Genomic DNA, 26,498 nt, shown 5'->3' with positions numbered 1-26,498 from the left:
GCCGGTGACGACTACAGCGGCGACAAAGGTGACAACTTCCGCCCTGTTTTTTGCTCGCACCGGCTGTGGCCCGGACGGCCTTCCGCTTGGGCCCACCAGTTCTCGCTGGCAGCTCCGTCTGGGCAGGGACCAAGCCAGAGGCAGCCCTGATGTTGCCTCCCTGTGTTCGCTGGGGCCCGCGTGGAGAATCTCCTCATCCTCCATGCTCCCCGGGGAGCTGGAGCCACAGAACCGAGCACACAGGACATGCAGAGGACACCGCTCCATTGGCAGTGGGAAGCGCTGCTGTGCCTTTCCTCCACACCGAAAGCACCCTCTGAGCAGCCAGGCCCCATGCAGCTGAAGAGGGGCCGTTGGAAGGAGGCTGGTGTCAGAGACTGCCGTTGCCACCCGGACAGCAACTGCTCTCGCCTCTTCCACAGAGTCCGTTCCTTGTGGGAGCTTTCCATTGTGCAAAGTTGGCCACAAATGGCATTCTTTGAATAAATGCTGCATCTGTGAGTGTCTGCGCATCGGCTTTGTCGGGCAGCGCGAGGCAGAGGCTGCTGACTACTCAGCTGCCACAGAGTCAGGGAGCATTTTGCAGAAGAGCAGACGCTCTAGGCTCTGGCTTGGTCCATCTAGCCTCCACTGGTGCCTTGACCATGAGCTGCATGCAATGCTTAGGGAAAAAGTGTAAGAAAGAGCTGCACCACTGCTGTACGTCTGTGAGTTCACTGGGGCCAGGAGAAGAATCTGACCCTTCCTGACCCTCCCCAGGGAGTTGGTAAGACAGAAGTGAACGTCCTAGACCTGGAAAAGACAGTGCCTAGCAAGGGCTGTGAGTGGCTGAGCCAGGGTGTTGCTGAAGGCTGGGGCTGGTTGGCGGGCATGCCTGTGATGTCATCTGGAGCCTGTGACATCACAAATGATGAGTCACAATTGGACAGCAAATATAAGGGCGCCAAGAGGCAGTGCTGTCCCAGAAGAGCCTGGGCTAGCGGTGAGTGCGCACGCGGGTGGAGGCTGGGCTGGACGAGGGCCGGGGCAGAAATGCGGGTCCCAGAGCTCAGGCTGGGTTCTCACCCTGCCTTGAGGGCCCAGTCGCTCATGAGAGCACCTCGGGCAGGGTACGGTGCCGCTGCCACCGGGCTGGGGCTGGGTGCAGGCCTTGCTGCCTTCCCAGCTGCTTCCTATCCCCCTCTCCTACCTGCCCCCAGCTCCCTCCCTCCCAACCCCACTCAAACCCTTCTCTCCCTCCTTCTGCAGGCCATGGCTTACAAGACGATTGCAAGTTTCGTCGCCTTGTTTCTGGAAATCGTCTTCCTGCTCCCACTGATGGTCGATGATGGGTCGGATGAGGCCACGCCGGAGCAAATGCAGCTGCGTGCCCAGCAGCTGAGCCAGGAGATGGCTCAGCTGCTGCAGGAGCTCAACAAAGGGAGCCGTGAGCAGACGACCCAGGAGCAGAGTCACACAGACTGGGGAGCCCTGCTCTTTGCTGTCTTGCGGCATTGGCAAATCTGGCTGGGTGCTGCAGTCCTGGTTACGCTCGTCTGGCTCTGCTGGTGGCTCAGGCAAAGAAGCAGAGACAAGATGAGCTCCATCAGTGAGACAGAGGAAGAAGGTTTGGAGGAGGAAGAAGGTTGGGAGGAGGAAGAAAGTGAAGATGAAGGTCCCGATGACGAGAGGGATCTGGACAGGATCTTTGCAAGACGCATCCAGTGGCCAATGAAGAAGCTGGCGTGCAGGAGCCAGGTGGTGGAGGAGGTGGTGCAAAATCTCCTCAACGTCTTCCAAAGGATCTTGTCAGAAAGTTCGTTGCCGGTACCGCTACTGCAGTCCCCAATTGGGGTGGGTTGTGCCTTTGAAGGTTGGAGTCCCCTTGAGGAGGCCGAGGCTGTCTACTCCCTGCTCGTGCCCCTGAAGCCCCCCGATGGGCACGCCTTCCACCTGGAGCTGGGCACCACGGGGGACATGCCGGCAAAGGACTCCCGCATCCGTGTGGACCTGCAGTGCACCTGCACCAGGGAGCAGCTGGTGGAGAACACGCTGTGCTTCCTCCACCACGCCAAGTCGAAGCTGCAGAGAAGTCAGGGTCCCAGCCTCCTTGGCACCTTCTGCACTGACTCCTACCTAGATGTGCACAAAACTGCCCTCTGGTTCCAGAAGTCGGTGAGGTCAGCCTGGGTGGCGTTGCCTTGGTCACGTCGCTACAAGATGGAGGTGCTGCCCTCCAGACGCTCCTGCAAGCTGCAGCTGACGAATGCCTCTGGGAGAACCTTCTTTGTTGAGATTCTGTTTCGGGTGCAGCAAGGCCGCTCAGACATCTTCCTGAGCAGTGAGGCTACAGAGGCCTTCTCCATCCCAAGCACAACATGGTCAGAGAGCTACGCTGTGGCAGAGGCCAAGTTCTTCAGGCATATAGCCAGACAGGTCCCGCGTGGCAGCTGGCACCACAAATGCCTGCACGTCTGCACCCGCGTCCTGCTGGGCACGGCCTTGTCCCCCTATAACTTCAAGACGGTTTTGATGCACCTCCTGACCACCACTCCCCTGTCAGGCTGGTGCAGGGGGCTGTTTCTGCCGCGGCTGGAGGATATCCTGCGTTACGTGGGCACCTGCCTGGAGGAGAAACGCCTCAACCACTTCTTCTTTGGCAATGACAACATGCCCGGGGTGATAAACTTGCCCCCAGCCTTCCGATCAGCCCAGCCACACAACCTCTTCCAGCACCTGCTGACGGATCCGGACGCCCACGCCCAGGCACTGCGTGAGTTCCACAACGTGCAAGATCGGCTCCTAAGCCTGCTCTTCTACAGCCATGAAGGGAGGCCTTCATGCGCCAAACGGGCGTGCTTGCAGAGGTCCCAGCTGATGCCAGAGAGCCACCTCGTAGAGGAGGGGAGAAGAGGGCAGAAGTCAGGACGCAGAGAGGAAAGGGAAAACCCTGTGCCACAGCCCTCTGCCAAGAGCAGCAGTGTTCTCCTCTCAACCGTGTCCTCAGCACAGCAGCCGGTGACGACTACAGCGGCGACAAAGGTGACAACTTCCGCCCTGTTTTTTGCTCGTGCCGGCTGTGGCCCGGACGGCCTTTTGCTTGGGCCCACCAGTTCTCGCTGGCAGCTCCGTCTGGGCAGGGACCAAGCCAGAGGCAGCCCTGATGTTGCCTCCCTGTGTTCGCTGGGGCCCGCGTGGAGAATCTCCTCATCCTCCATGCTCCCCGGGGAGCTGGAGCCACAGAACCGAGCACACAGGACATGCAGAAGACACCGCTCGATTGACAGTGGGAAGTGCTGCTGTGCCTTTCCTCCACACCGAAAGCACCCTCTGAGCAGTCAGATCCCATGCAGCTGAAGAGGGGCCGTTGGAAGGAGGCTGGTGTCAGAGACTGCCGTTGCCACCCGGACAGCAACTGCTCTCGCCTCTTCCACAGAGTCCGTTCCTTGTGGGAGCTTTCCATTGTGCAAAGTTGGCCACAAATGGCATTCTTTGAATAAATGCTGCATCTGTGAGTGTCTGCGCATCGGCTTTGTCGGGCAGCGCGAGGCAGAGGCTGCTGACTACTCAGCTGCCACAGAGTCAGGGAGCATTTTGCAGAAGAGCAGACGCTCTAGGCTCTGGCTTGGTCCATCTAGCCTCCACTGGTGCCTTGACCATGAGCTGCATGCAATGCTTAGGGAAAAAGTGTAAGAAAGAGCTGCACCACTGCTGTATGTCTGTGAGTTCACTGGGGCCAGGAGAAGAATCTGACCCTTCCTGACCCTCCCCAGGGAGTTGGTAAGACAGAAGTGAACGTCCTAGACCTGGAAAAGACAGTGCCTAGCAAGGGCTGTGAGTGGCTGAGCCAGGGTGTTGCTGAAGGCTGGGGCTGGTTGGCGGGCATGCCTGTGATGTCATCTGGAGCCTGTGACATCACAAATGATGAGTCACAATTGGACAGCAAATATAAGGGCGCCAAGAGGCAGTGCTGTCCCAGAAGAGCCTGGGCTAGCGGTGAGTGCGCACGCGGGTGGAGGCTGGGCTGGACGAGGGCCGGGGCAGAAATGCGGGTCCCAGAGCTCAGGCTGGGTTCTCACCCTGCCTTGAGGGCCCAGTCGCTCATGAGAGCACCTCGGGCAGGGCACGGTGCCGCTGCCACCGGGCTGGGGCTGGGTGCAGGCCTTGCTGCCTTCCCAGCTGCTTCCTATCCCCCTCTCCTACCTGCCCCCAGCTCCCTCCCTCCCAACCCCACTCAAACCCTTCTCTCCCTCCTTCTGCAGGCCATGGCTTACAAGACGATTGCAAGTTTCGTCGCCTTGTTTCTGGAAATCGTCTTCCTGCTCCCACTGATGGTCGATGATGGGTCGGATGAGGCCACGCCGGAGCAAATGCAGCTGCGTGCCCAGCAGCTGAGCCAGGAGATGGCTCAGCTGCTGCAGGAGCTCAACAAAGGGAGCCGTGAGCAGACGACCCAGGAGCAGAGTCACACAGACTGGGGAGCCCTGCTCTTTGCTGTCTTGCGGCATTGGCAAATCTGGCTGGGTGCTGCAGTCCTGGTTACGCTCGTCTGGCTCTGCTGGTGGCTCAGGCAAAGAAGCAGAGACAAGATGAGCTCCATCAGTGAGACAGAGGAAGAAGGTTTGGAGGAGGAAGAAGGTTGGGAGGAGGAAGAAAGTGAAGATGAAGGTCCCGATGACGAGAGGGATCTGGACAGGATCTTTGCAAGACGCATCCAGTGGCCAATGAAGAAGCTGGCGTGCAGGAGCCAGGTGGTGGAGGAGGCGGTGCAAAATCTCCTCAACGTCTTCCAAAGGATCTTGTCAGAAAGTTCGTTGCCGGTACCGCTACTGCAGTCCCCAATTGGGGTGGGTTGTGCCTTTGAAGGTTGGAGTCCCCTTGAGGAGGCCGAGGCTGTCTACTCCCTGCTCGTGCCCCTGAAGCCCCCCGATGGGCACGCCTTCCACCTGGAGCTGGGCACCACGGGGGACATGCCGGCAAAGGACTCCCGCATCCGTGTGGACCTGCAGTGCACCTGCACCAGGGAGCAGCTGGTGGAGAACACGCTGTGCTTCCTCCACCACGCCAAGTCGAAGCTGCAGAGAAGTCAGGGTCCCAGCCTCCTTGGCACCTTCTGCACTGACTCCTACCTAGATGTGCACAAAACTGCCCTCTGGTTCCAGAAGTCGGTGAGGTCAGCCTGGGTGGCGTTGCCTTGGTCACGTCGCTACAAGATGGAGGTGCTGCCCTCCAGACGCTCCTGCAAGCTGCAGCTGACGAATGCCTCTGGGAGAACCTTCTTTGTTGAGATTCTGTTTCGGGTGCAGCAAGGCCGCTCAGACATCTTCCTGAGCAGTGAGGCTACAGAGGCCTTCTCCATCCCAAGCACAACATGGTCAGAGAGCTACGCTGTGGCAGAGGCCAAGTTCTTCAGGCATATAGCCAGACAGGTCCCGCGTGGCAGCTGGCACCACAAATGCCTGCACGTCTGCACCCGCGTCCTGCTGGGCACGGCCTTGTCCCCCTATAACTTCAAGACGGTTGTGATGCACCTCCTGACCACCACTCCCCTGTCAGGCTGGTGCAGGGGGCTGTTTCTGCCGCGGCTGGAGGATATCCTGCGTTACGTGGGCACCTGCCTGGAGGAGAAACGCCTCAACCACTTCTTCTTTGGCAATGACAACATGCCCGGGGTGATAAACTTGCCCCCAGCCTTCCGATCAGCCCAGCCACACAACCTCTTCCAGCACCTGCTGACGGATCCGGACGCCCACGCCCAGGCACTGCGTGAGTTCCACAACGTGCAAGATCGGCTCCTAAGCCTGCTCTTCTACAGCCATGAAGGGAGGCCTTCATGCGCCAAACGGGCGTGCTTGCAGAGGTCCCAGCTGATGCCAGAGAGCCACCTCGTAGAGGAGGGGAGAAGAGGGCAGAAGTCAGGATGCAGAGAGGAAAGGGAAAACCCTGTGCCACAGCCCTCTGCCAAGAGCAGCAGTGTTCTCCTCTCAACCGTGTCCTCAGCACAGCAGCCGGTGACGACTACAGCGGCGACAAAGGTGACAACTTCCGCCCTGTTTTTTCTCGTGCCGGCTGTGGCCCGGACGGCCTTTTGCTTGGGCCCACCAGTTCTCGCTGGCAGCTCCGTCTGGGCAGGGACCAAGCCAGAGGCAGCCCTGATGTTGCCTCCCTGTGTTCGCTGGGGCCCGCGTGGAGAATCTCCTCATCCTCCATGCTCCCCGGGGAGCTGGAGCCACAGAACCGAGCACACAGGACATGCAGAAGACACCGCTCGATTGACAGTGGGAAGTGCTGCTGTGCCTTTCCTCCACACCGAAAGCACCCTCTGAGCAGTCAGATCCCATGCAGCTGAAGAGGGGCCGTTGGAAGGAGGCTGGTGTCAGAGACTGCCGTTGCCACCCGGACAGCAACTGCTCTCGCCTCTTCCACAGAGTCCGTTCCTTGTGGGAGCTTTCCATTGTGCAAAGTTGGCCACAAATGGCATTCTTTGAATAAATGCTGCATCTGTGAGTGTCTGCGCATCGGCTTTGTCGGGCAGCGCGAGGCAGAGGCTGCTGACTACTCAGCTGCCACAGAGTCAGGGAGCATTTTGCAGAAGAGCAGACGCTCTAGGCTCTGGCTTGGTCCATCTAGCCTCCACTGGTGCCTTGACCATGAGCTGCATGCAATGCTTAGGGAAAAAGTGTAAGAAAGAGCTGCACCACTGCTGTACGTCTGTGAGTTCACTGGGGCCAGGAGAAGAATCTGACCCTTCCTGACCCTCCCCAGGGAGTTGGTAAGACAGAAGTGAACGTCCTAGACCTGGAAAAGACAGTGCCTAGCAAGGGCTGTGAGTGGCTGAGCCAGGGTGTTGCTGAAGGCTGGGGCTGGTTGGCGGGCATGCCTGTGATGTCATCTGGAGCCTGTGACATCACAAATGATGAGTCACAATTGGACAGCAAATATAAGGGCGCCAAGAGGCAGTGCTGTCCCAGAAGAGCCTGGGCTAGCGGTGAGTGCGCACGCGGGTGGAGGCTGGGCTGGACGAGGGCCGGGGCAGAAATGCGGGTCCCAGAGCTCAGGCTGGGTTCTCACCCTGCCTTGAGGGCCCAGTCGCTCATGAGAGCACCTCGGGCAGGGCACGGTGCCGCTGCCACCGGGCTGGGGCTGGGTGCAGGCCTTGCTGCCTTCCCAGCTGCTTCCTATCCCCCTCTCCTACCTGCCCCCAGCTCCCTCCCTCCCAACCCCACTCAAACCCTTCTCTCCCTCCTTCTGCAGGCCATGGCTTACAAGACGATTGCAAGTTTCGTCGCCTTGTTTCTGGAAATCGTCTTCCTGCTCCCACTGATGGTCGATGATGGGTCGGATGAGGCCACGCCGGAGCAAATGCAGCTGCGTGCCCAGCAGCTGAGCCAGGAGATGGCTCAGCTGCTGCAGGAGCTCAACAAAGGGAGCCGTGAGCAGACGACCCAGGAGCAGAGTCACACAGACTGGGGAGCCCTGCTCTTTGCTGTCTTGCGGCATTGGCAAATCTGGCTGGGTGCTGCAGTCCTGGTTACGCTCGTCTGGCTCTGCTGGTGGCTCAGGCAAAGAAGCAGAGACAAGATGAGCTCCATCAGTGAGACAGAGGAAGAAGGTTTGGAGGAGGAAGAAGGTTGGGAGGAGGAAGAAAGTGAAGATGAAGGTCCCGATGACGAGAGGGATCTGGACAGGATCTTTGCAAGACGCATCCAGTGGCCAATGAAGAAGCTGGCGTGCAGGAGCCAGGTGGTGGAGGAGGCGGTGCAAAATCTCCTCAACGTCTTCCAAAGGATCTTGTCAGAAAGTTCGTTGCCGGTACCGCTACTGCAGTCCCCAATTGGGGTGGGTTGTGCCTTTGAAGGTTGGAGTCCCCTTGAGGAGGCCGAGGCTGTCTACTCCCTGCTCGTGCCCCTGAAGCCCCCCGATGGGCACGCCTTCCACCTGGAGCTGGGCACCACGGGGGACATGCCGGCAAAGGACTCCCGCATCCGTGTGGACCTGCAGTGCACCTGCACCAGGGAGCAGCTGGTGGAGAACACGCTGTGCTTCCTCCACCACGCCAAGTCGAAGCTGCAGAGAAGTCAGGGTCCCAGCCTCCTTGGCACCTTCTGCACTGACTCCTACCTAGATGTGCACAAAACTGCCCTCTGGTTCCAGAAGTCGGTGAGGTCAGCCTGGGTGGCGTTGCCTTGGTCACGTCGCTACAAGATGGAGGTGCTGCCCTCCAGACGCTCCTGCAAGCTGCAGCTGACGAATGCCTCTGGGAGAACCTTCTTTGTTGAGATTCTGTTTCGGGTGCAGCAAGGCCGCTCAGACATCTTCCTGAGCAGTGAGGCTACAGAGGCCTTCTCCATCCCAAGCACAACATGGTCAGAGAGCTACGCTGTGGCAGAGGCCAAGTTCTTCAGGCATATAGCCAGACAGGTCCCGCGTGGCAGCTGGCACCACAAATGCCTGCACGTCTGCACCCGCGTCCTGCTGGGCACGGCCTTGTCCCCCTATAACTTCAAGACGGTTGTGATGCACCTCCTGACCACCACTCCCCTGTCAGGCTGGTGCAGGGGGCTGTTTCTGCCGCGGCTGGAGGATATCCTGCGTTACGTGGGCACCTGCCTGGAGGAGAAACGCCTCAACCACTTCTTCTTTGGCAATGACAACATGCCCGGGGTGATAAACTTGCCCCCAGCCTTCCGATCAGCCCAGCCACACAACCTCTTCCAGCACCTGCTGACGGATCCGGACGCCCACGCCCAGGCACTGCGTGAGTTCCACAACGTGCAAGATCGGCTCCTAAGCCTGCTCTTCTACAGCCATGAAGGGAGGCCTTCATGCGCCAAACGGGCGTGCTTGCAGAGGTCCCAGCTGATGCCAGAGAGCCACCTCGTAGAGGAGGGGAGAAGAGGGCAGAAGTCAGGATGCAGAGAGGAAAGGGAAAACCCTGTGCCACAGCCCTCTGCCAAGAGCAGCAGTGTTCTCCTCTCAACCGTGTCCTCAGCACAGCAGCCGGTGACGACTACAGCGGCGACAAAGGTGACAACTTCCGCCCTGTTTTTTGCTCGTGCCGGCTGTGGCCCGGACGGCCTTTTGCTTGGGCCCACCAGTTCTCGCTGGCAGCTCCGTCTGGGCAGGGACCAAGCCAGAGGCAGCCCTGATGTTGCCTCCCTGTGTTCGCTGGGGCCCGCGTGGAGAATCTCCTCATCCTCCATGCTCCCCGGGGAGCTGGAGCCACAGAACCGAGCACACAGGACATGCAGAAGACACCGCTCGATTGACAGTGGGAAGTGCTGCTGTGCCTTTCCTCCACACCGAAAGCACCCTCTGAGCAGTCAGATCCCATGCAGCTGAAGAGGGGCCGTTGGAAGGAGGCTGGTGTCAGAGACTGCCGTTGCCACCCGGACAGCAACTGCTCTCGCCTCTTCCACAGAGTCCGTTCCTTGTGGGAGCTTTCCATTGTGCAAAGTTGGCCACAAATGGCATTCTTTGAATAAATGCTGCATCTGTGAGTGTCTGCGCATCGGCTTTGTCGGGCAGCGCGAGGCAGAGGCTGCTGACTACTCAGCTGCCACAGAGTCAGGGAGCATTTTGCAGAAGAGCAGACGCTCTAGGCTCTGGCTTGGTCCATCTAGCCTCCACTGGTGCCTTGACCATGAGCTGCATGCAATGCTTAGGGAAAAAGTGTAAGAAAGAGCTGCACCACTGCTGTACGTCTGTGAGTTCACTGGGGCCAGGAGAAGAATCTGACCCTTCCTGACCCTCCCCAGGGAGTTGGTAAGACAGAAGTGAACGTCCTAGACCTGGAAAAGACAGTGCCTAGCAAGGGCTGTGAGTGGCTGAGCCAGGGTGTTGCTGAAGGCTGGGGCTGGTTGGCGGGCATGCCTGTGATGTCATCTGGAGCCTGTGACATCACAAATGATGAGTCACAATTGGACAGCAAATATAAGGGCGCCAAGAGGCAGTGCTGTCCCAGAAGAGCCTGGGCTAGCGGTGAGTGCGCACGCGGGTGGAGGCTGGGCTGGACGAGGGCCGGGGCAGAAATGCGGGTCCCAGAGCTCAGGCTGGGTTCTCACCCTGCCTTGAGGGCCCAGTCGCTCATGAGAGCACCTCGGGCAGGGCACGGTGCCGCTGCCACCGGGCTGGGGCTGGGTGCAGGCCTTGCTGCCTTCCCAGCTGCTTCCTATCCCCCTCTCCTACCTGCCCCCAGCTCCCTCCCTCCCAACCCCACTCAAACCCTTCTCTCCCTCCTTCTGCAGGCCATGGCTTACAAGACGATTGCAAGTTTCGTCGCCTTGTTTCTGGAAATCGTCTTCCTGCTCCCACTGATGGTCGATGATGGGTCGGATGAGGCCACGCCGGAGCAAATGCAGCTGCGTGCCCAGCAGCTGAGCCAGGAGATGGCTCAGCTGCTGCAGGAGCTCAACAAAGGGAGCCGTGAGCAGACGACCCAGGAGCAGAGTCACACAGACTGGGGAGCCCTGCTCTTTGCTGTCTTGCGGCATTGGCAAATCTGGCTGGGTGCTGCAGTCCTGGTTACGCTCGTCTGGCTCTGCTGGTGGCTCAGGCAAAGAAGCAGAGACAAGATGAGCTCCATCAGTGAGACAGAGGAAGAAGGTTTGGAGGAGGAAGAAGGTTGGGAGGAGGAAGAAAGTGAAGATGAAGGTCCCGATGACGAGAGGGATCTGGACAGGATCTTTGCAAGACGCATCCAGTGGCCAATGAAGAAGCTGGCGTGCAGGAGCCAGGTGGTGGAGGAGGCGGTGCAAAATCTCCTCAACGTCTTCCAAAGGATCTTGTCAGAAAGTTCGTTGCCGGTACCGCTACTGCAGTCCCCAATTGGGGTGGGTTGTGCCTTTGAAGGTTGGAGTCCCCTTGAGGAGGCCGAGGCTGTCTACTCCCTGCTCGTGCCCCTGAAGCCCCCCGATGGGCACGCCTTCCACCTGGAGCTGGGCACCACGGGGGACATGCCGGCAAAGGACTCCCGCATCCGTGTGGACCTGCAGTGCACCTGCACCAGGGAGCAGCTGGTGGAGAACACGCTGTGCTTCCTCCACCACGCCAAGTCGAAGCTGCAGAGAAGTCAGGGTCCCAGCCTCCTTGGCACCTTCTGCACTGACTCCTACCTAGATGTGCACAAAACTGCCCTCTGGTTCCAGAAGTCGGTGAGGTCAGCCTGGGTGGCGTTGCCTTGGTCACGTCGCTACAAGATGGAGGTGCTGCCCTCCAGACGCTCCTGCAAGCTGCAGCTGACGAATGCCTCTGGGAGAACCTTCTTTGTTGAGATTCTGTTTCGGGTGCAGCAAGGCCGCTCAGACATCTTCCTGAGCAGTGAGGCTACAGAGGCCCTCTCCATCCCAAGCACAACATGGTCAGAGAGCTACGCTGTGGCAGAGGCCAAGTTCTTCAGGCATATAGCCAGACAGGTCCCGCGTGGCAGCTGGCACCACAAATGCCTGCACGTCTGCACCCGCGTCCTGCTGGGCACAGCCTTGTCCCCCTATAACTTCAAGACGGTTGTGATGCACCTCCTGACCACCACTCCCCTGTCAGGCTGGTGCAGGGGGCTGTTTCTGCCGCGGCTGGAGGATATCCTGCGTTACGTGGGCACCTGCCTGGAGGAGAAACGCCTCAACCACTTCTTCTTTGGCAATGACAACATGTCCGGGGTGATAAGCTTGCCCCCAGCCTTCCGATCAGCCCAGCCACACAACCTCTTCCAGCACCTGCGGACGGATCCGGACGCCCACGCCCAGGCACTGCGTGAGTTCCACAAAGTGCAAGATCGGCTCCTAAGCCTGCTCTTCTATGGCCAGTAAGGGAGGCCTTCATGTGCCAAACGGGCGTGCTTGCAGAGGTCCCAGTTGATGGGTCCATGTTCCTAAGATCATTTTATCTCATTAAAAATTTTTCTTTGTTTAATCCCGATTTTGCTCTTTTGAGATCAGAAACTGTAGTTGAGCCCAGATTCTGTTTATCCCTCAATCTGATTTAGAGAGAATTAGCTAATAAACCCTCCTGCTTTCGCAGACAGCATTTTCAGATTATTAGCGCTACTGCAGACAGTGAGGAGAAAAATATTCTAGCTTTCCTCAAAGTAATGTTGCCCTACACGGATTCTGTTCCAGTTCTTCCAGCTCCTGTGTCCTAGGTTACAGTGTAAAATGTGCCAAAAGAAAAAAAAGTGTTCTATTACCATCTTCAGGAGCTGTTGAGACCAGGTGAGGTGGTGTTCTCTGTCTCCTGCCTCTGGACTATCTTTTGTTAAAGGGCACAACAATGCCTTATCGCCTGACCCATCGAGAACTCCCTCCTGGACTATCTCCTGTTAATGGCCCATCAAGGAACTGCCTCATGACTCCGGATCCCATTGTGAGATGCTCCGACCGGGAAGGAGGAGCCAAGCAGTCCATGCTAAATAAAAACTGAGATCTTGAACACCCTAGCAGCCTTCTTCCACTGGATTCCCAGAGGAGTTTCCCCCCCTCACTGGAGTTCCAGAGGACAAGAGCTACCCTCCTACCACTGGACCTTCGGAGGAAGACCAGACTCTTTTACCTGATTGCTGCTTCCACAGAACTACATCCATCCCTTCAGGATGACTGCATCCAGCATCTTATCGGACTGCTACTGCCACCCTAACAGGGTGTCAGGTTGTATTTCTGACTCTGTCAGTGTAAACCAATTGGTTGTTTTTTTTCCCCCTGCCTTGTGTTTTATATATATATATATATTAGTAAAGAACTGTTATTCCTGTTCCCCATATCTTTCCCTGAAGGCCCGTTAATTTCAAAATTATAATAATTTGGAGGGAAGGGGGTTGCATTTTCCATTTCAAGGGAGGCTCCTGCCTTCCTCCGCAGACACCTGTTTTTCAAACCAAGACATCCTGTTTCTCCAGCCCAGTAAACCACGGCATATAGCGCAGCCTCCCCTTTCACACATTTATTTCCACCTCTCCTTTGATATTCTCCCCTGGAGTTAGCAGATTAATCAATGGCTGTGCTTTAATACATTATATTTCACCTTTAAAAGACCTTGGGCTTTACAAAGCTTTGGGGGAAGCTGAACCAGGCAGGGCTGGTCAGGCCTGGCTCGCTCTGCAAATCTTCCACAGCGATGGCCTTTTGAAAAAATCCTCTCCCATTTCCATTTCAAGTGACATTATATTGGAAAGGATTTTAGCATATGACATCTCAGACTAAGTCGCTGGATATTGTTAGAAAATTAATAAAGAATGTGAACAGCTTCCTGTATGATGTGTAAGCGATAAACATTCAGAAAACCCTTCCTCCTCCCCTCTCTGCCTGTGAATTGCTCTTCTAAAAATAAAGGGAATGACAGAATTTCTGTATTGTATGACAAGAGGAGCCCTTCAGTCACTCGCAGCAGTGAAAAGCAAATGGCAAGCTTTCTCACAGATGACATTTGGAACTGTTATTAGCGCTACAACCTACGGGCTAAATCCTGCTCTCCCTTGCACCGCCGTAATTAGGTGGAAAAGGCACGGAAATCGAGCAGGCTCTTCCTCGTCCTTCCCAGGGGAAGCAAGCCCGGAGGCGCTGCTTCCTGCAGCGGTACTGACTTTTTGATGGCCGCCTCTTCTCTTCCTCACCCAGTCACCCCAGGCACGCACCCCGATCCCTGTTACTTGCTTAAGCCTCACTCGTAAATTATCAGGTGATGATTTTGGGGGACATGCATAAACAAGGACTAGGATAGGCTGAGCCCGGCCAATTTAATTGCGTTTGTAATAGGAGATGGGTTCGGATATAAAGCTGCATTTTCCTGTCAGCATTTTAATTATTTTGAGGAATGTTTGCCATGACATGCTTTAGCGTTCTGCTTTATCTAGTGCTGAAAAATAACACCCAATTCACTGCAGAACCAACGCAGACAAAAATGAACATACACTGCCTTTTGGGAGAAGTTACATTGGATACATGGCAGATAACTGCTATGAGGAGAATAAATAACTCCGGAGATGTTATGAAGGCACCTTTTATTTTTCAGTCTACTTCAGCTCCCCTCTGCTTAGTAGAGAATGAAACTGGTGCAGTTATTTATTGTGTTATATGGAGAGAGGTGGACAGTCTGGGGCTATATTCATACGGACAGCTGGATCTATTGCTTATACCAACACCAGAAAATCTTAATTGCTTTTGAGAAGGAGCTCAATAACTTTATGAAAGATTAAACGATGCTCCATCTGTGAAACACGGACCATGAAGCTGCAGTCAATGGCCCTGGAGGCTCCTCTCACTCCTCTGTGCCTCTCGAGCCATGGGGGAAAGACTGCCAGTACCGTGCCAGATCAATGATCTGCATCTTCTGTTGCTCCATCTTGAACTGTCAGTGCTCTTTGTGCTTTAGAGGAAGGGGAAGTAAATAAAATAAAGATGGACAATCATGATTTTAGGGGGAAGCTCCTTCCTTGCCCCTGCTGACAACCAGCTGAAACATGTTAGTCAGTACTTGTACTGAATGCTGGAGGGAGAACATGATGGCTGTGTCAGGGGGAAAGCAGAGCTCCTCCTTCCTTCATGGCACCTGAACGGAAGGAATGAACGATTGCAGGGAGCCCACTAACACCCACACCTAAGGGGTCCTTCCAGAGGTTCATCTCAATTTCTCTGCCTGCTCAGGCAGCAGGCTATCTCCCCTCAACTTGTAGCCTGTCCTTTCGCCAGCCCGACTGGGAGAACGGTCCCCAACAGACTTCCACGGACAGAGCCCCTCTCCTGGTGGAGCCGAACGGACTTCCTACCAGGAAAATCACACCTCATTCCTTGGCAACACCAAAACTACCTCAAAATGTCTGCCACCAGATGTTAACGTACGCTCATCACCAAGCTACGACCAGATATCACCTCTCAACAAGCAGACTGGTACCCAAGAGCAGGGGAAACGGCGCCCTGCCACAGGAACGGCACGCAGCCACCACGCTCAGGCGACAAAACTCCCCCTCACAGAAGTTCCCCCTCACAGAAGTTCCCCCTCACAGAAGTTCCCCCTCACAGAAGTTCCCCCTCACAGAAGTTCCCCCTCACAGAAGTTCCCCCTCACAGAAGTTCCCCCTCACAGAAGTTCCCCCTCACAGAAGTTCCCTCCTCAGCGGGGCCGCCCTCAGAGCCGGCAGGGAAGCGGCCGGGGCTGGAAGTTTCGCCGCGGGCGGAAGAGGCTCCCGCCCAACCGCCCTCCGATCCCGTTACTTCCACCCGCTCTGCGCTCCAAAAAGCCCGCGCGCGCTCCCTCCCCGCTTATTTCAACGGCAGCCTGGGTGAGCGAAAGAGGCGGTGCCCGCGCATGCGCGACACGGGAAGGAGTCCCTAACGACGGGGCGGGTTGGTAGAGCGACAGCGCATGCGCAGTAGGGCGGAGACGGGGGGCGGGTTCCCGCCGGTCGTCGCTCCCGCGGCGGCCGCTGTGGGGATCAGGGGGCTGGCGGCCTGCTGCTGCTGCCATGGAGCCGGGAGAGGAGGAGGAGGAGGAGCGGGAGGAGGAGGAGCGGGTTGCTGTGAGTACGGGGTCTGCGGAGGGGTTCGGGCAGGCGGCCCTTGGGGGCAAGGCGGCAGAGAGGGGGGAGCAGCCCTGAGGAGCCCCTGCGCCCGGCTGCGGCCCTTGGGGAGGGGCTGGAAACGGGCCTGATCTCACCGTCTGCCCCGGGAAGGGGCTGTCGCTGCTTGGTTCTTCTACCTCAGAAACAGGGGGGGATGCAGCTGACGCGTGGCCTCCGCTTTCTTTCCCCTGCCGTGGAGAAAAGGGGAGGCTGTGAGCAGCCTGATCCTGCTCCGCCTTCTGCATTCTCCCGTGGGAGAAGGGTGGCCTGATTCTTCCTCCCTTCCTGGTGCCTTTGTGCCTTACTGTGCCTTGGAGAGGGGTGGGTGAGTTGGCTGGGTCACTGACCCCCCTGGGAAGTCAGAGCTCGCGGGGCTGGAGAGGCCCCGTGGAGCCATTCGTGCCCTTGAAGGGCTCGTACGTGGCTCCGTGCACTTTGCTGTGTTTGTATCAATGAGGGGCTGGTCAGAGGAGGTGTCTGGAGATCATGAGTGTCCTGTCACATCCTGCCACCCCCATGTTCTGGAAATAACGTCTTCCTGAACTTGCCACTCGTGAAAGCGTTGGGAAGCTTCCTGCCTGTGCTGTTGCACAGTTCTGGCACCTGGTCTTAGCTGTCCCACTGTTCTCACGGAGGGTTCCAGGAGTGTAAAGGGCTCGTAGCACGAGTTCTGGCTCTTGCAAACTGTTGGGAGGCATCTTTGTGCAGCGCACTTGAACAGCTGATGCCGGACACTTGGGTTGGGAGGTGTTTATGGATGTCACGTCCGCAGTTCTGTATTGGGAAAGCTGTAAGGGGACAACTCAAAATGAAAAGTTACAAGGTGGTGATCACTCCAGAGCTTCGTCCCAGAGCTCTGAAGGAACTCAGATGCCAAATGGCATGTCCGTTTTTACAGACTGGCACAGGTTTCAGTTGTATCAGGAGAAAAACCAGAAACTAAACCAAACAATGGAAATGTCCACGTGAATAAATATAACACGTTAAGGGCAAGTCCAGCCCAAGTGAATATGGGAACTCAGATAGCGTAGTCTTAGCTGGGTTTCCAGAAGCCTTCTGCTGAAGGACCTTCACCGTATGTTTTCAGGAAGGCTGATTTGCCCCAGAAGGGACGGTTCCTGCGCTGCTGTGTGTTCTCGTCTGTGTTTAAGTAGAAATGAAGTTCATTTGTATGCTGATTTACAAATTTCACAGTGAACTTTGTGATTCTAAGCTGTGTGTGATGTTATAGACCAGTGAACTTGCCTCTTGCTTCGTGTTTTACCTTCATGATTTTCACCACAGGTCAGTTTATTTTGATCCTTTTTGGGTGTGAAGTTTTGTTGTTTTACAGTGGCCGTTGCTTCCTTCTCTGCGTTTGTTTTGCCCTGTGGTTTAATTGCTGCTCTGACAACCAGAGCTCAGCTCTGGGAATACCAGATGGAGCTGAGCCAAGCTTGTTGCTAGTGTACTGCTGCCCTTCTGAGCCGAAGGGATGCAGGTGCAGATAGGTGGTAGGCCAGGCGGATCTTCTGTCTGTCGTAGCGTGGCTGCTCTTACAGCTTTATTGCCTATTTCTGGTGCCACAGACTATTTTAGCTACCATTTTAATTCACAAAGAGAGAATAACACTGACAACCTGTGCTTGTGCCTTGTGACGTGCAAGGCTGTAGTTTCACAGGGGCTGTATAAATCAGCAAGCCCCAGCTCACCTGCCGGGAGTGACGGGTGCTGCTGTGCCCTGGTTCCTTGTCATTGCCTCTGTGTTGCTTTGTCACATACTCCAACTGCCAGCAAACCAGCGCAGCCAGGCAGCGGATTGGTAACTGCGGTTAAAACTGGCTTAAGAAGCATCTGCTCCTCTCTTACCTCGAGTTTTTGCTTACTGAAGAGAGACAGGGGCTGTCTCTTCCAGCCAAAGTGCCAGTTTATGATCATTCAAAGGCGTTCTGGGACTTTTGGCATCGTGCTGTAAGAGTGAGAGGAAATTCTGTAACCGACATAGTGATATTTTTTACCCTTCATACTATTTCTTGTTTTATTGGTGACAATACTTTGTCTGTTTCACCTTTTAGTTCCTTTTTGATTATGAAAATGATTTAAGCACTGTCCTGCAAACTTTTGGATTCTACATGTAGGTAAGAGTAACTATTACAGTAAGATCCAGGTCTTTCGAGGTCCTTTCCAACTGAGCTATTCTATGATTCTATGAAACCCCAAATAATTAGTTCTGAATTAATAGAAAGAGGAATCCAGCTTCAGCTGCAAAGAAATGGGATAAACGGCAAGTTTAATTTATATCTTCCTTACTCTGTGTGCTCAGTGGAAGGGCTTGTGGGTGAGAGGTAGTGCCTGGGGTGGTGGGGGCTCAGGAAAGTGACTGCTTGGGTAAACTGGGGTTGCACCAGTCCGTAGGGCTGGACAGTTACACTGGGATTACATGAGGAAAACTTCTTCCTCAGGCACTAAGGTGTATTACAGCAATCGGCTTTCAGATTGCCTCGCAGCGGCTGAGGTGTGGCTGCGGACAGAGCGTGCTGTCGGCCGTGGAATCCTCACTTTCCTGGGAAACTGAGCCAATACTAGGCAGACTTGTTGCAGATCAGCAGTGACTAATTTTCCATTTGTTGTTTTAGGACACTCGGTAAAGCTATTGCTGTCATAAACTTGACAGAGGAAACTACTGTTTTTAAGAGATTCAAAATGAGGCGCTACCAATCCTTGCGATGGCCGTGTAAATGCACAGGTTACCTGACAGTTTACTGTGTCGTGAACCTTCCCGTGTTGTATTTGAGATCTGCTGGGCTGGTTCCCATCTCTCACGACCATTCGAAAGCCCAACGTTTGTTGCATGAAAGCGATAAAACCGTCCAGGGTTTACACAGCGCCTGATGTACTGGTCGGTGGTGCCTTCGTGGCGGGAGGGAAGGGCGTGGGTCTGAAAAGTGCTGCTAGCGCCCCAGTTCTTACTGAAAAAACAAGGGACAGCTGAAATGATTTGTGTTTCTTATCCCTGACAGCACCAAGTCATTGTTGGGTTTTTCTGAATGACATTTTTGAAATCTATGTTATTTACTGGTAGGTTCATAGATGAAATTCTGGTGCTGAACTACTTGCAGACAATGGGAATTTTGTTTTTCATCTCAGCAGCTGGACTGAAATGCTAACAATTTGCATACAACTTGGGGTCCTGGCCAACAAAGCAGCTCTGATGTGAAAACTTATTCTGCATTTGAATGATAATTTTTCTTTTTTCCACTTTGTGTTCCAACACACAAAGTAGGGTTGATACGGACTCTGAAGCCACGAGAAATGAAGTTGTTGGGTTATGGTGAAATGCAGTCGCATTTATGTGGCATTAAGGGAATTCTGAGTTTGCCTGCCGCCTCCGAGGTGCTTTTGCACGAGTTGCTTTGGTTTTCCTTGACCATCCATTGCAAGCTGATCATCGCACGGTGAAATGAGCAGGGAGGTGTCAGACAGCCTGACCTACGTCCTTTGTAGGTCTGGCAAAGTTGTTTCTTTACTCTTCAGGAGCACAGTGGTCATTTCCCGGTTTTACCAGGTAAATATGTGCCTGTTTCTGCAGGTTCCTTTGCTCCTTCCCCGCAGCTGGGGAGGGAAGGCCTTGCCCTGCAGCAGTGGGTTGCTGACTCCAAGTGGCATGAGGCTGGCACTGCACTGCCAGCACTGCAGGTGATGGGAGGGAGCTCTCACCTTTTCCTAGGTTTTAAAAAGTTATCCCCGCATAGAACTTGAACAGAAACTCAGGGACAAATAAAAACTGGAACATTTTAGTACGTAGTACAAGTCATGCAGCTATGAAGAAGACTCCAGTGAAAGGATTTCGATCCTACATCCTTTGGGTCCGGTTATTTCTGCATCTGTATTCAAAACTAATTGTGTACACAGATGGTCAAATTCGTGCTTGTCTGAGGTCATAGAATCAGAAATCTTGTTAAATTTTCTTCATTTGAGTTTAATTATACGGAAGCCCTCGGAGATGATTGTACTCATTTGCTAAATCCTAACTTCTTGCTTGCCACTGCTTTGTTGTGTACCCTGTACCCTGGTGCAGACAGTGCTAACATGTGGCAGATTTCTTCCATTGTGCTGTTTCTTTAATATTGCTCTTTGGTGTGAGGATTAAAAATGAAATAATGCAGCAGAAGGTGCTGTTGCCTGTTTGCCTCCTTCCAGCTGCTAACGCGTGAGGTCCTGGTGACTTGGCTGTCTTTGAAAAGGAGAGATTATTTCCTTTACGGTGTTTTGTTAATGCCATGTCAGGTTCCTTTCCAGAGCGATGCTAAATGCACAGCACAGCCTTCTGCCTGAGAAACCACAGCTGGTGAGTGTGTGGGCCTCAAGCCCTGCTGCTTTGAGCTGGGGCACTTGTTACCTGAAAACACAACTCAAGCTCAAATGAAGCTGAAGTGCTAGCAGGAGAATCCTACTCCTGTGGGAGGTATTTGAGCTCAGGAAGGGATCAGCTTTCCTTCAGGTCCTCCTTAAGAGCCTCTCAAGCATGGCTGGGTTTTGATTCTCTTTGGTTTCAGATCATAAAGTTTGGATGTACGCAGTTATGTGAAACTTGCTTTTTTTTTTTTGTTTTCTTTCAAGGAAATTCTGGAGGAGCAAACGCCAAAGAAGTCCTAATTTTTTTCTGGGAAGATTGTTTTGAAATGTATTGGTACAACTAATATAGTTGGAGAGAAGCGTGGACAGGGTTCTTGTGATGATGTGCAAGAGCTGACAGATGGAGATAGCGGTATGGGAATGGGTGAAGGGACTGGTGTCACTGAGCGTTTGCTAGGTGGGCTGCTCTGCAGCTGGGGCGGTAGGATTGCTTCTTGATTTGTAGAGCTTTTGGCTTATTGGGTGGCTGGTTTTTCAGGATGGTTGCCTTCCTAAGAGAAGCAGTCATCGATGATAACTTTTTCTTTCATGTGGTATTTCTGGGGTTGAACGTGGCTGATGTTTTCTGAGGAGCACGTTTCAGTGGAGAATTCCTGACTGATTCAAGTATATTGCTTTCTCAGGGGTCCTGCTTCATCTCCCTTCCCCTGCCCCCCCCCCCCCCCCCCCAATTCAAAAGCTCTTCCCCTCCCACCCCCCAATAGCGTTACAGACAGATCAGTAGTTTTTTGGTATTTTCGTAAGAAATGTTGGCAAACAGGGAGCTGAAAATCAGAGCTGGTAAACCTGGATGGAGTTGGGAGACTAACAATGAGTGTTTCTTGTTTTTCTATCCTATTTTTTTCTGCTTGCTTAAACAAAAAAGTATGCTGCTTGTTTAGATCGGAGGTGTGCGCTGCAAAATCATTAGAAATATGTCTTGAGAGGAATTGACTCTGTAAATGTCTTTTCTCTCCAGTTCTGCCACTTTCTTCTGCAGTCTGCCACTGTGCAGACCACTTTTCGTGTTCGTGATGCATCCCTGTGACAATGACAGCAGCTACTTACATGAAATATTAAAGTAAGGTAAAGGGTATCGCGTTCTCTAATTGTGAATCAAGCGTTTATTCAGGTCTTGTTTCATGTTCTCATTCATGCTTTAAATCTCCTTGGCTTGTGATGCTGTAGGTGTTCTTCTTTTTGACCTTCTCTCATAACCTACAGGCAAAGATAGATGGACTTTTACGCCTCAAAGAAGAGATGTTTGCTGCATTATGGTCAGATCAGACCACTCGGGGAAGCAGCTCTGCTGCTGATGTGCTGTATTGTTGCACACCGAGTTCCCTGTGCCTACTGAAAGGAGGATAAATATTTATCGTGCCTGTTCTAAAGTGGTGCTGTGAATCGGTGTCTATGAAACATTTTTGGGTCTTTGCATGGAAAGCACTGTCTTAGTACTCTTAGCAACAGTAATACTACTTTAATCCCTCCCTGCTCTTCTGGGTGCCTGAGTATTTGAGCCGTTGGTAGCTCTGGATATAATTGTACTCTGAATCTTCTAGAATATTGCTATTTGTAGTAATCGCATCATAACTCATTAGCATTTCTCCACCGATTTATTCTTGAGAAATCTGTATGTGATCCGTCTCTGGCTCTGTTTTCCCAAAATAAGACTGGTCGAACCTATTCCAAGTTCTTGTGAAATGAATGGGTTTAGAAAACTGTATGTGTTAAGGGAGCGTTTGGGAGGAGGAATTACTTCTGGGAAAGAAGTTTCCTGCAAGTGGAAGCTCAGTTGTACTTTACCCTTCTATCCTCTCGTTTTATCCCCATTTGCCCAAGACTTGTTCCAGTTGAATTCTCTCTCCAAGGAAGATTCTTGCTGACTTCAGTTGATAGCGAATTGTGCTTTTTTTCTTTCTATAATAAAACATTTTGGTAAAGGATTAGGATATGAAGCTGCAGGTGGGAGGAACCTGTTCAGATGATGTTTTTCATGTTACTTTTCTTGCAGTGTTGTGACAAAGAATACGTCACTCCAGGTGCATTGAAACTGTACGGAAAAAGGCTCAAACTCAACGTTTGGCTCTAAGGTGTAAGGAAATTATTACCTTGGTCATATTTTCATGAGGTTGCCAGTCAGTTTTTCCCCTCCCTCAAAGCAAGTTCATCAGTAGGCTTTGGGACTGAAGAGTTCTCGTCATGCAAAGTGGTTCCTCTGGCCTGCTGGTGGGTTGAGTGAGGGGAGTCTGCGATGCAACTGCTGCAGCGTAGAGAAAGGGTTTTATTAAGGGGCTGGCAGGTATACGAGTAACTGAATGATTTTGAGAGGCATTTGCTCAGCACAGGCTGAAGAAGGTCATTTTAGAGGGGAGAACGAAGAATAACCTGCGCAGTTTGGTTGTTTAGTCTTTTGTTCATCGTGTGCATCTTGAGTGCTGTCGTTACTCATCCCTTCTGGTGTCCTCTAGAGCACCCACTGAATTAGCTATGCTCATCATATCTAAATAAAATCAGTATTTTTTTTGAATTAGTTTTCTAATCACACTATGGGTCCCTTACCTAATGCTATTCATTTCCAGTACCTAACGCTATTAATTGTCAGGTGGATTAATCAAATTGCCCTTTTCTGAAGATGCATATTGTAAACCTGAATTTTCCCTAATAGGCCTCAATTAGATTACCAAACAGTTGTTGGAACGCTTTGCATTCAGAGCTGTTGTCACGTACCCTTCAGTGCTGCTTCTTTTAATGGCTTGATTAGTATGAACAATAGGAACTGGGGAATGCAGTAGGCGTTGAATATGTGCACGCAGGCTACAGTTATCCGTAGTCCCGATACAAAGGCACAACAAACTTATTTTGTGCAGGGCATTAATTTGGAAGAGTAGTTTCTGCCTGGCTGAATCTTTGTTTCATGGAAGATTTACAGGTGATCAGTAATAAACCTCTTCCTTTTGAGCTCTGTAGCTTTTTTAAACTTGGACTAAAATATTCTTGTCGTTCCAAGTGATTTACTTGACAGTGCCGACCTGTATAGAAAGCTACGTCGTGTTTTTCTTTCAGTGGTGCTATTTTGTGGCAGGATTTGAGATGGCATTTGGTACTGAAATTCTGGATACCGCTGGCCTTCCAAAAGCTAAGATTTGATATGACTGGGTAGAGTTGAGGCTTTTGTAGCTGTGCCTGAAAAATGCAGAGGTGTTGCCCCAGTGATGTTCTTTCCTTAAAGGGAAAACTGGGCATTTAAGAGGTAAAGGGAAAAAAAAAAAATTTGAACTGGAACCCTGTCTTTACAAGTGAGATGGGCTGCAGTTCCCGGGGAGGAAGCGTTGAAGAGTTCCCTGTTGTTCACGGGCAGAATTGGGGCTGAAGCTAACGCCAGTCCGTGTGGTGCTTTGCCAGGGGGTCTTGGCAGTCCCCTGAGCAAATGCTCGTTCAAGGCAAGAGGAGTTCAGCCTGTCTTCAGCTCTGCGTGTTCTCCAACTTGGGAAGGGTGAAAATAAGCTGCTCACTGGGAGCTTGGATGCCTGGTAACTGGGAATTGGAGGGAAGGCCCAAACTCCTTCTCTGTAGGTGACAACCCAGCCACTGGACGGGGATTGTTTCAGGGGTCTCCTGAACAGGGGAGTCAGAACTGAAGGGTTTTCCTTGGCTTGTCTCTGAAATTTTTAAATCCGCTGTCTCCGTGGCAGAACTAATGGCTTCTCAGGAACATAAAAGATGGATAAAGATTCGTTTGTGATGGCTGTAATTTATTTTTTGTAGATGGATTGAAGATGTTGCTATATTTTGTATAAGCATCCCGTTGAACTGAAGTGCCACGAATAGTCAGGGCTGAACTCGCCTTTCTTAAGTTCCGATGTGGACTAGCAGTCTTGTAGTAAACTAAAACCAAATCTGAAGTATTTATTCACATCCTTTCCAGCTTTTTAGTGCATAAGAAGAATGAAACAGGATTCAGGTGTCAATGTAGCTAATCTAGTAGGTTATATTCGCATTCAAAGACAAGAGTCTCACATGCTGAATTTTATGGGTTTCTTTTACATTGAAACAGGTCTGTGTTCTGGACTTTTCTCTAAATTTGTGTCTGATCTTGTCTCTTAGAATGTGATTGATATCTTCATGAAAACTCTCATGGCTTGCTTTTCTTCGTGATAAAGGTTGCTCAGTCTGTCAAGGTAGATCTGTGCTGCTGAGTGGAAATTTCCAAATGAATATTAGACCAATTTATCAGAAAATCTATTTGAAAAGAAAAAAAGGCAGTTGTCACTGGAGGACTTCATAACTGAAGGCACACGTCCAACAGTATTATAATTATTCATGTAGCAGTCAGGCTTCAGGGAAATCACTTGCTTCTTTCTGACTGACCCTCTCCTTTTCTCAGTCTGTGACCTTTTAACTCTGCCCTTCACGTGTTGCTTGGCCACGCTATGGGTCATAATTCTCAGGGCAGCCAGATGCCACCGGGCAGTAGATGGATCATTCCTGGTACAGGAGTAGGTGGTGGGGACCTTCCTCCTGCCCCTGCTTGCGCTCACTGCCGTGTTCTTCAGATCCTGCCATTTGCTGACTGAGTCACGAAAAAATACCTCCAAGGGTACTTGGCTTTTAAAAAAATTGTTATTAGTGAGTTAAATTGGAACTGGGGTTGACATGAGGAAGAGGATGAGGGCAGGGAGGGGTATTAAAGAGATGGGGGAGCTACAAGTCTTTCTTCTGGTTGAGGCTTCGTGTTGAATTGGTACATTAATACTATGACCTGATGCTCTCCAGCACTAGTCTCCAGGGGTTTTTTAACTACTTTCCTGGAACATTTTTGTTTGGGCTGAGCCTTGGTGTTCCAGAAATGGCTGTTTTCACAATTCTATACCGTTGTGTTCGAGCCTGGCTGGCTGTCTTGTCTGGGGAAAGCTGTTAGAGTCACTGTGACCTCAGGCATGGGATATTATAGAGGAGAAATTTCATCCTGACTGCAGAACATCTTCCTTTGTTACCTCGAGGGAAAAAAATGTTACAGCTGCTTTTCTGGGCAGCAGTCCAATTTAACTGCAATTCATGCCTTCAACGGATGTCAGGTATCACTAAAATGTAATCTAGAGATCAGCCTAGACTGGCTTTAGGTTATTTACATTAGAAGGCTTTTAAAATTTAGTTTGCAACATTGATATAAGTAAAAACTTTCTGGTTTTAATAAGAAATAAATATTTTTAAAAAGTAAAAAATACCCCCCCCCCCCCCCCCCCAGTAAAAAACCCCAACAACCCCTGTTGATAGACCAGACAGGACAAATGCCAGAACCTGACTTTGTTCAAGCCGATGAGTCTTTTTGGTATTTTGTGATTTACTCAGAGCTGCATGTACGTGGGTTGGGAATGAGAAATAAATTTCTGGCCCTCAGAAATGATTGGCTAAAGTGCAGAAAGTCACGCTCACTGGCTTTTGGGATCTAAAGTGGCAAATGATCCTGCCCCTTTTCGATAAGTTTTGGGGCTCCGGATGGAATGTAGGTCACTGCCTAAGGACGTTGAGGTAGATGCCCAGCTCTTGGTGTTGGGGATGGCTTGAGTGTTTTACGTATTTCCTTGTCCGTTACTTAAGTATATACATATTGAAATAGGAAGAAATTATTTTCTGGTTTAAAACCACATATTGTTTCTTTTAGCCTATTGCAACAACTCCACCGCGTCGTGGCTGGAAGGAGGACTCCTTAAGTCGCAGCAGCAGCGAAACCCAGGCGTCGGCTGCCAGCGGGATCTCCCTGGGAGAAGCGATACGTCGGAAAACTGCCCTTAACTGGGTATTTGTCCTGTGCTTTGTTTTGCTTGTGGCTGAAGGTTAATTATGTGATTGAAAATAATATGAAGTGCTTTATCTGCATAATTTAGACTTCCACCGTCCTCGCCCTGTAAAGGTCTGTGTTTCTGTACCTTGGAAGAGCAGAGAAATAGGGCTGTTGTCAACTCAGACAAGCCATCTAATCTGGTCGTGATCCAAGTGCTACAAACCTTTTTGACCTGTATCATTTTAGAACTGCATCCCCAGTAGTTTAGTGATTTTGTTTATTTATTTATTTTCCCCCTCCCCCTTCCCCCCTGCTTCTCTTTTCTGGTGATAAACCTAATCTGTTTTCTAGTGTGATGTTCTTTGCAGCAGGATCTTTGATCTGTGTTCAGTTTGTAATTTGCTATAATCTTGGTCCTGCTGCTGCCTCGTAAATGGTCAGAGCTGAAAACAGCCAGTGTGCAGGTCAGCCCGGAGCCATGCTTCAGCTCACGTGAGCTCTGACTGCTTTTGGAGCTCAGTTTTAATGTCGTGTTCTGTATGTGGTTAAGGAAATCTCTGCTCACACCGTGATACGTAGTAGTTCTATCTGCTGGGTATGCTGCCAAATATTTAATTACCCTGAGAATTGCATAAGACCATGACTGTTTTGAAAATACTGAGTTGATAAAACTTATTTTCAAATGATTATAAGAATCTTGTGCAAAAATAGTTCATGTAGTGAGATTCTGGTATGAGGAGTAGCTTTTAATAACTTAGGAGTGTTTGAAAAGGTAGAAGAGCTTGCAGCCGTTGAGTAGCGATAGTCCTGTAC

General features: G+C 52.0%; 5 protein-coding genes across 5 annotated transcripts in view; all 5 read left to right on the top strand.

Annotated features, from left to right (window-relative positions):
• Positions 1–333: 333 nt before the first annotated feature.
• On the top strand, positions 334–4,086 carry LOC147415725 (inositol 1,4,5-trisphosphate receptor-interacting protein-like 1). The gene is made up of 6 exons (XM_086464866.1): positions 334–423; positions 760–982; positions 1,084–1,109; positions 1,249–2,874; positions 3,753–3,975; positions 4,070–4,086. Exons 1-6 carry the CDS (start codon positions 334–336, stop codon positions 4,084–4,086), a joined length of 2,205 nt encoding a protein of 734 aa, XP_086320992.1.
• Positions 4,087–4,244: 158 nt separating this feature from the next.
• Positions 4,245–6,305, top strand: LOC147415724 (inositol 1,4,5-trisphosphate receptor-interacting protein-like 1). The gene has a single exon (XM_086464865.1). It carries the CDS (start codon positions 4,245–4,247, stop codon positions 6,303–6,305), a length of 2,061 nt encoding a protein of 686 aa, XP_086320991.1.
• Positions 6,306–7,236: 931 nt separating this feature from the next.
• LOC147415723 (inositol 1,4,5-trisphosphate receptor-interacting protein-like 1) lies at positions 7,237–10,306 on the top strand. The gene is made up of 3 exons (XM_086464864.1): positions 7,237–9,006; positions 9,738–9,960; positions 10,227–10,306. Exons 1-3 carry the CDS (start codon positions 7,237–7,239, stop codon positions 10,304–10,306), a joined length of 2,073 nt encoding a protein of 690 aa, XP_086320990.1.
• Positions 10,307–10,310: 4 nt separating this feature from the next.
• Positions 10,311–11,786, top strand: LOC147415722 (inositol 1,4,5-trisphosphate receptor-interacting protein-like 1). The gene has a single exon (XM_086464863.1). It carries the CDS (start codon positions 10,335–10,337, stop codon positions 11,784–11,786), a length of 1,452 nt encoding a protein of 483 aa, XP_086320989.1. The 5' UTR covers positions 10,311–10,334.
• Positions 11,787–15,415: 3,629 nt separating this feature from the next.
• LOC104342142 (centrosome-associated protein ALMS1) overlaps positions 15,416–26,498 on the top strand; it is a 69,296-nt gene continuing 58,213 nt past the window's right edge. Inside the window, exons 1-2 of the mRNA XM_086464143.1 lie at positions 15,416–15,484; positions 25,566–25,700. Of these exons, the coding sequence (XP_086320269.1) occupies positions 15,431–15,484; positions 25,566–25,700 (189 nt within the window). The 5' untranslated portion in view covers positions 15,416–15,430. The remainder of the gene's footprint in view (positions 15,485–25,565; positions 25,701–26,498) is intronic.

The sequence above is a fragment of the Leptosomus discolor genome, chromosome 4, assembly GCF_034619465.1.
Source record: "Leptosomus discolor isolate bLepDis1 chromosome 4, bLepDis1.hap2, whole genome shotgun sequence".
Taxonomy (NCBI): domain Eukaryota; kingdom Metazoa; phylum Chordata; class Aves; order Leptosomiformes; family Leptosomidae; genus Leptosomus; species Leptosomus discolor.
The sequence above is the reverse complement of the archived record's forward strand: the minus strand, read 5'-3'. Positions and strand labels throughout refer to the sequence as shown.

Excerpts from the sequence above, each read along its gene's own strand:
- LOC147415725 (XM_086464866.1), top strand. The coding sequence starts at position 334 with ATGCAGCTGAAGAGGGGCCGTTGGAAGGAGGCTGGTGTCAGAGACTGC. Across the intron at positions 983-1,083 it reads CAGAAGAGCCTGGGCTAGCG|TCGCTCATGAGAGCACCTCG; the intron begins GTGAGTGCGCAC and ends TTGAGGGCCCAG. Across the intron at positions 2,875-3,752 it reads TGATGCCAGAGAGCCACCTC|GGAGTTGGTAAGACAGAAGT; the intron begins GTAGAGGAGGGG and ends GACCCTCCCCAG.
- LOC147415724 (XM_086464865.1), top strand. The coding sequence starts at position 4,245 with ATGGCTTACAAGACGATTGCAAGTTTCGTCGCCTTGTTTCTGGAAATC.
- LOC147415723 (XM_086464864.1), top strand. The coding sequence starts at position 7,237 with ATGGCTTACAAGACGATTGCAAGTTTCGTCGCCTTGTTTCTGGAAATC. Across the intron at positions 9,007-9,737 it reads CGACTACAGCGGCGACAAAG|GGAGTTGGTAAGACAGAAGT; the intron begins GTGACAACTTCC and ends GACCCTCCCCAG. Across the intron at positions 9,961-10,226 it reads CAGAAGAGCCTGGGCTAGCG|GCCATGGCTTACAAGACGAT; the intron begins GTGAGTGCGCAC and ends CTCCTTCTGCAG.
- LOC147415722 (XM_086464863.1), top strand. The coding sequence starts at position 10,335 with ATGCAGCTGCGTGCCCAGCAGCTGAGCCAGGAGATGGCTCAGCTGCTG.